Below are 4,734 nucleotides of genomic sequence, written 5' to 3' on the forward strand. Positions count from 1 at the left end.
GTACTAAGGTGCTAGTATGTCAACAACATGAATGTGATAGAACCTTCTCCTTAAGAGATAGAGCATTTTGTATTTAAATAAAACCTAATGTGTAAATTTACAATGTCAAGGCACCCAATTGAACCAAAGTAGTCTAACCCCTTTTTAGCAAATAAAAAAAGACAACAACATTTAGTAACAATTTATTAAACTTGAGTTCCATATTTCATTTTTCCTCTGGCCTATATATATATATATATATATATATATATATATATATATTTATATATATTTTGTGTGTGTGCACGTGCTGAATATACAAATTTCAGTTTGGACCATAAGTCCAAAACAAGATGTATGATTCTCTCTTCTTCTTCTTCTTCTTCTTCTTCTTCTTTTGAGCAAAGGATGTATGATTCTCTCAATATACCTGCCACATATTATTGAAGCAATTTTGGTTACACCTAATTCAAATCTCCAAATCACAATGGGCATATATGCTAAGAAATGGTTGTATATGATGATTTCTTTGGTATTAATTTCATAATATTAACATTTTTGTTATATATTTTGTAATCACAAAAATTATACAAATGTTATAAATTACCTCAAACCAAATCCAATTAGTTTTTTCCCTTCTTCTTCTTTGTGGAAGGAAATGATTTTTCTTGGTGTGGAAGAAAAATATTTTCTTTAATATGAAAAAAACAATTTCTTATTGGAAGTAATAGGGTATTTCTTTTTCATCAAGTAATACAATTGGAGCCATTTGAATATATATATATTGTTGTAAAGGGTTTGACTTTTTGTCCAATGGCCCTCCTGCATAGAGAAGAGAAGACTCTTTGAAAAACATAAGTTGGATTTCTTTAAAGTTGTTCGAGTGTTTGTTTGTTTTTATATAAGGGAATTATTAGGTATTGGGGCTTTGGGTTCTATTCCCCACAAAACAATGGGTAACATAATGTTGCTTGAAAAAACTAAAACTCATTAACATGTAAGAATAGAAGATAGAGGAAAAAACTTTCCTATCAAATACTAATAATTTAGAGAAACATCTCAAGAAAATGTCACTTGTTGAGTTTCACAGATTCAATTATTGATACCCTTTTGCATGCTTCTAATGAAGGTAGATGAATATCTTATATGAAATAAAGTTAAACCCAAAAAAGAGTTTCATTGTTTCAATTTTAAGATTTTATTTTACTTAAAACAAGAGGAATAAATAAATTTCTAATTAAATAGCTATACCAAATTAAATGATAACATCCTATAATAACATGTATTTTGCATGCAAGGATCATTCTCTCTTTATCCTTTCTCATTTATTTTATTTTAACATACAAAACATTAGAATAGAATTGGGATCACAAAATCAAGGAATAATCTAAATGAAAATATCGCGAACAAGAATAACGCACAAAGAGTGGGGCACAAGATTTCTATTTGTAAGTTGAGATGTTGAGTTAGTTTTTCCATAACAACAAACTAACTCAACATCTCAACCCCAAAACTGGATTTTTTAATATTATTATATATATGTGTGTACTAATTTTAGCAATTTTGTTCTATAAAATTACATTTTGTTTCCCTTTAACAATATTATTAATTCTTTTATGAGTAATGTTATATTCAAAAACTTTTCTTTAATATTTTTATAAACTGTTTTGGTTGCAAATTCTTATTTGTTTGCATATGGGCACACCACTCATATCATTTTTTTACTCACCAATAACCACTTATCACATTAGTAATTTATAAAAAAACTTGTAACTCTAACATTTTCCTCATTTTAGTGACCATAAAAAAATTTAAAAATCTAAAATCTAAAACAAAGTATACAAGACCGAAAAAAAATAGCTCAACAACAAAAATTACCTGTAAAACTAAAAACAAAATTAATGTCGATTAAATAATTTTGTCCCAAATAAATACCCCTGTCCTTTAAAAAATTCAAAAAAAAATAATTTGTTTTTACCCACAAAAAAGGAAAGAAATCTCAGCAGCTAAGTAGCAGAATCAAAGGTTCAAACAACCGCTCATAGGCAATAGTAAAATTGCCCCCCTAACTTAAAGTTTTGGCTTTGTATCTAAGAGAGAGAGAGAGAGAGTTGCTTTACTTAGATTTGGTGGCTAGAGCCTGAAGTGGTGTCAAGTTGCCTACCTCTATTGGGTCTTATTGCTTTGCCTCACGAGTCATGCCTTACAACCTTAGTTGGTCAGCCCTCCTTAAAAGTAGCAACTGCCTTTGCTCAGTATCTTTTTTTTTTTTTTTTTTTGAAAGAATGGTTTTTGGAATTTACTATGTAAGATTAGTTAGGTTTTGGTTGAATTTTTAAAGGGCCTGGTCTAATTGGTTGAATGATTGGCCTAAATTTTCTTGAGCTTTTCTCTTGGTGATTTTATGGTTGGGTCAATCTTTTTTGGGCTATTCATTGGTTTTTTAAAGGAATATCGGTTTTTTTTTTCTTTTTTTTTTTTAAGATGGTCAATGATGTTGTTAGGGGGCCAAGTGTAATTTTATTACAAAGCCAAATAAAAAAATAATTCCTATTTTTTTGTTTGGAAAAAAAAAAGAGGTGCATTTGCCATGCATAACCGAGGGGCCTAGCTAACCAAATTTATTCTTAAATAAGGTTTTTTGTTTGGAAAAATATATTAAATAAGGATTGATGACCTATTCTTTTGTGAAACAAAAGATTTGTTATGATATATTGGTATTATTGCATTCATTACAATTTCTGTTTTAAATATTGTTAAAAGAAGAAAATTTCGGTGCTTACTAAAATTTCCAGTTTTTAGTAATACATTCGATGCCATTCACGGATGGAGAATTCTCTTCTTTCTGTTTTTTTCCCCCCTTTTGTTCGGTCAAATTAATGGTGCAATCAAGTAATCGTTAGGTTGAACATGGAAAGTTTGGTTTAATCGTGTATTTAAAAGTCCTTAGTATAGCCAGTACTGTTTCATTTCTCTAAATTCAATGGCAAGTGGTGTCAAATTTCATCCGTGCTTCCTTCTCTCATATTATCTTATAGGTGTTTTGGTTACAGCTCATAATTTCCCCCAAGCACAATTAATACCATACTACGGTCAGCATCTCATGAAGGCCTCAATTGGCACTCCACCAGTAGACATCTACGGCATCATCGATACAGCTAGTGACCTTGTGTGGACACAATGTGTACCTTGTGATGTTTGCTTTAATCAGATTCATCCCAAGTTCGATCCTAAAAAGTCCAGCACATACAGTGAAATTTCTTGTCATTCAAAAAAATGTCAAGAATGGGACCAAATCCATTGTTCTCCTCTAAATAGTTGCAATTACGTTAGTGGATATACAAGTGGTTTATCCAAAGGTGTTTTGGCCAAAGAAAAAGTCACCATCACTTCTACCTCTGGGCAAGCAGTTTCCTTTGATATTGCTTTTGGATGTGCACACAACAATACCATCAATTACAATGACCACACAACGGGACTCATTGCGTTAGGATTAGGGCCTTTGTCCTTTCCTTCACAAATTGGTAGCAAGATGTTTTCTTATTGCTTGTTGCCATATGGCACTGAATATACTGATCCTAGTATTACAGGCAAGATAAGTTTTGGCAATGGTAGTGAAGTTGTGGGTGATGGTGTGGTTTCAACACCATTTGTAGCTGTGGGAAATCAATATTATGTGACACTAGAAGGAATTAGTGTTGGAGACACATATGTGCCCTTTAACTCTTCAAGAAAGGTTTCTATGGGCAACATTTTAATCGATTCAGGATCAACACTATTCGCTTTGCCACCAGATTTTTATAATCGCTTAGAGGTGGAAGTGAAGAAGCGGATTTCAATTGAACCCATGAAAAATGACACTCTTTTGGGGAACCGGCTTTGCTATAGAACTGAAATTACTAATGATAATGGACCACTTTTGACTGTCCATTTTGATGGTGCAGATGTGGAGTTAAAGCCTATACAAATTTTCAATCAACCGGTTAGAGGATATGATATTTACTGCTTTGCAATTATAAATCATGCAAAAACTGAATTGGCAGATTTGGGTGACCAAGGATTATATGGCAACTATGTTCAAGCTAATTTTTTGATTGGGTTTGACTTGGAAACAAGGATGGTCTCCTTCAAGCCGACTGATTGCACCAAACTGTAGAGTTTGGAACTTTCATGTAACCTATACGATCAATGAAAGATACATACCTACCCGTGTATTAATCTATGTAATATGTTTCTAAAAGTGGACCAAATTGTATCTCCTCTCCAGATAAACAGGGGGTGGAGGGTGAGATCACCAGTTTGGTTCTATATGGTCCATGAGTTATATTTTCCTATTAAATGAATTTGAAAAAGAAATGTTGAATTTTATTGTGGGGCATGTGTGATCCAAGGTTCAAAGATTTCATTTCTTCTTATGTACTATAAAATAGGAAAAAGAAGTTTGTGTGTATATATATATATATATATATATATAAGTCTTCTATATTTCTTCTTTTGCTTAGAGCATCTGGGGTGAATGCGTCAAGATTACTCAACTGGTTGGTTTTCTTAGATGGTGTTAGTTGTACTGGTTAGAGGCGAGTTCAAAGGGTTTTCTTTAGTGAGGTTCACTGTGTTATCCAAAAAAAAAAAAGAAAAAAAAAAAGAAGTACTTTTATATTTCAAAATAAAATTATTTCTAATAAAAATAAAAAAACACAAAATTTTGTATTTCTAGAAGAAATTGTAAAAGGTCTTTGAGTTCATCTCTCTTTT

The 4,734-nt window shown here is 31.6% G+C and overlaps 1 protein-coding gene across 1 annotated transcript; it reads left to right on the plus strand.

Annotated features, from left to right (window-relative positions):
- Positions 1 to 2,962: 2,962 nt before the first annotated feature.
- Positions 2,963 to 4,135, plus strand: LOC115961437 (aspartic proteinase CDR1-like). Its single transcript, XM_031080421.1, has one exon. It carries the CDS (start codon positions 2,963 to 2,965, stop codon positions 4,133 to 4,135), a length of 1,173 nt encoding a protein of 390 aa, XP_030936281.1.
- The last annotated feature ends 599 nt before the right edge of the window (positions 4,136 to 4,734 follow it).

Source organism: Quercus lobata, chromosome 9 (assembly GCF_001633185.2).
Source record: "Quercus lobata isolate SW786 chromosome 9, ValleyOak3.0 Primary Assembly, whole genome shotgun sequence".
Classification (NCBI taxonomy): Eukaryota; Viridiplantae; Streptophyta; class Magnoliopsida; order Fagales; family Fagaceae; genus Quercus; species Quercus lobata.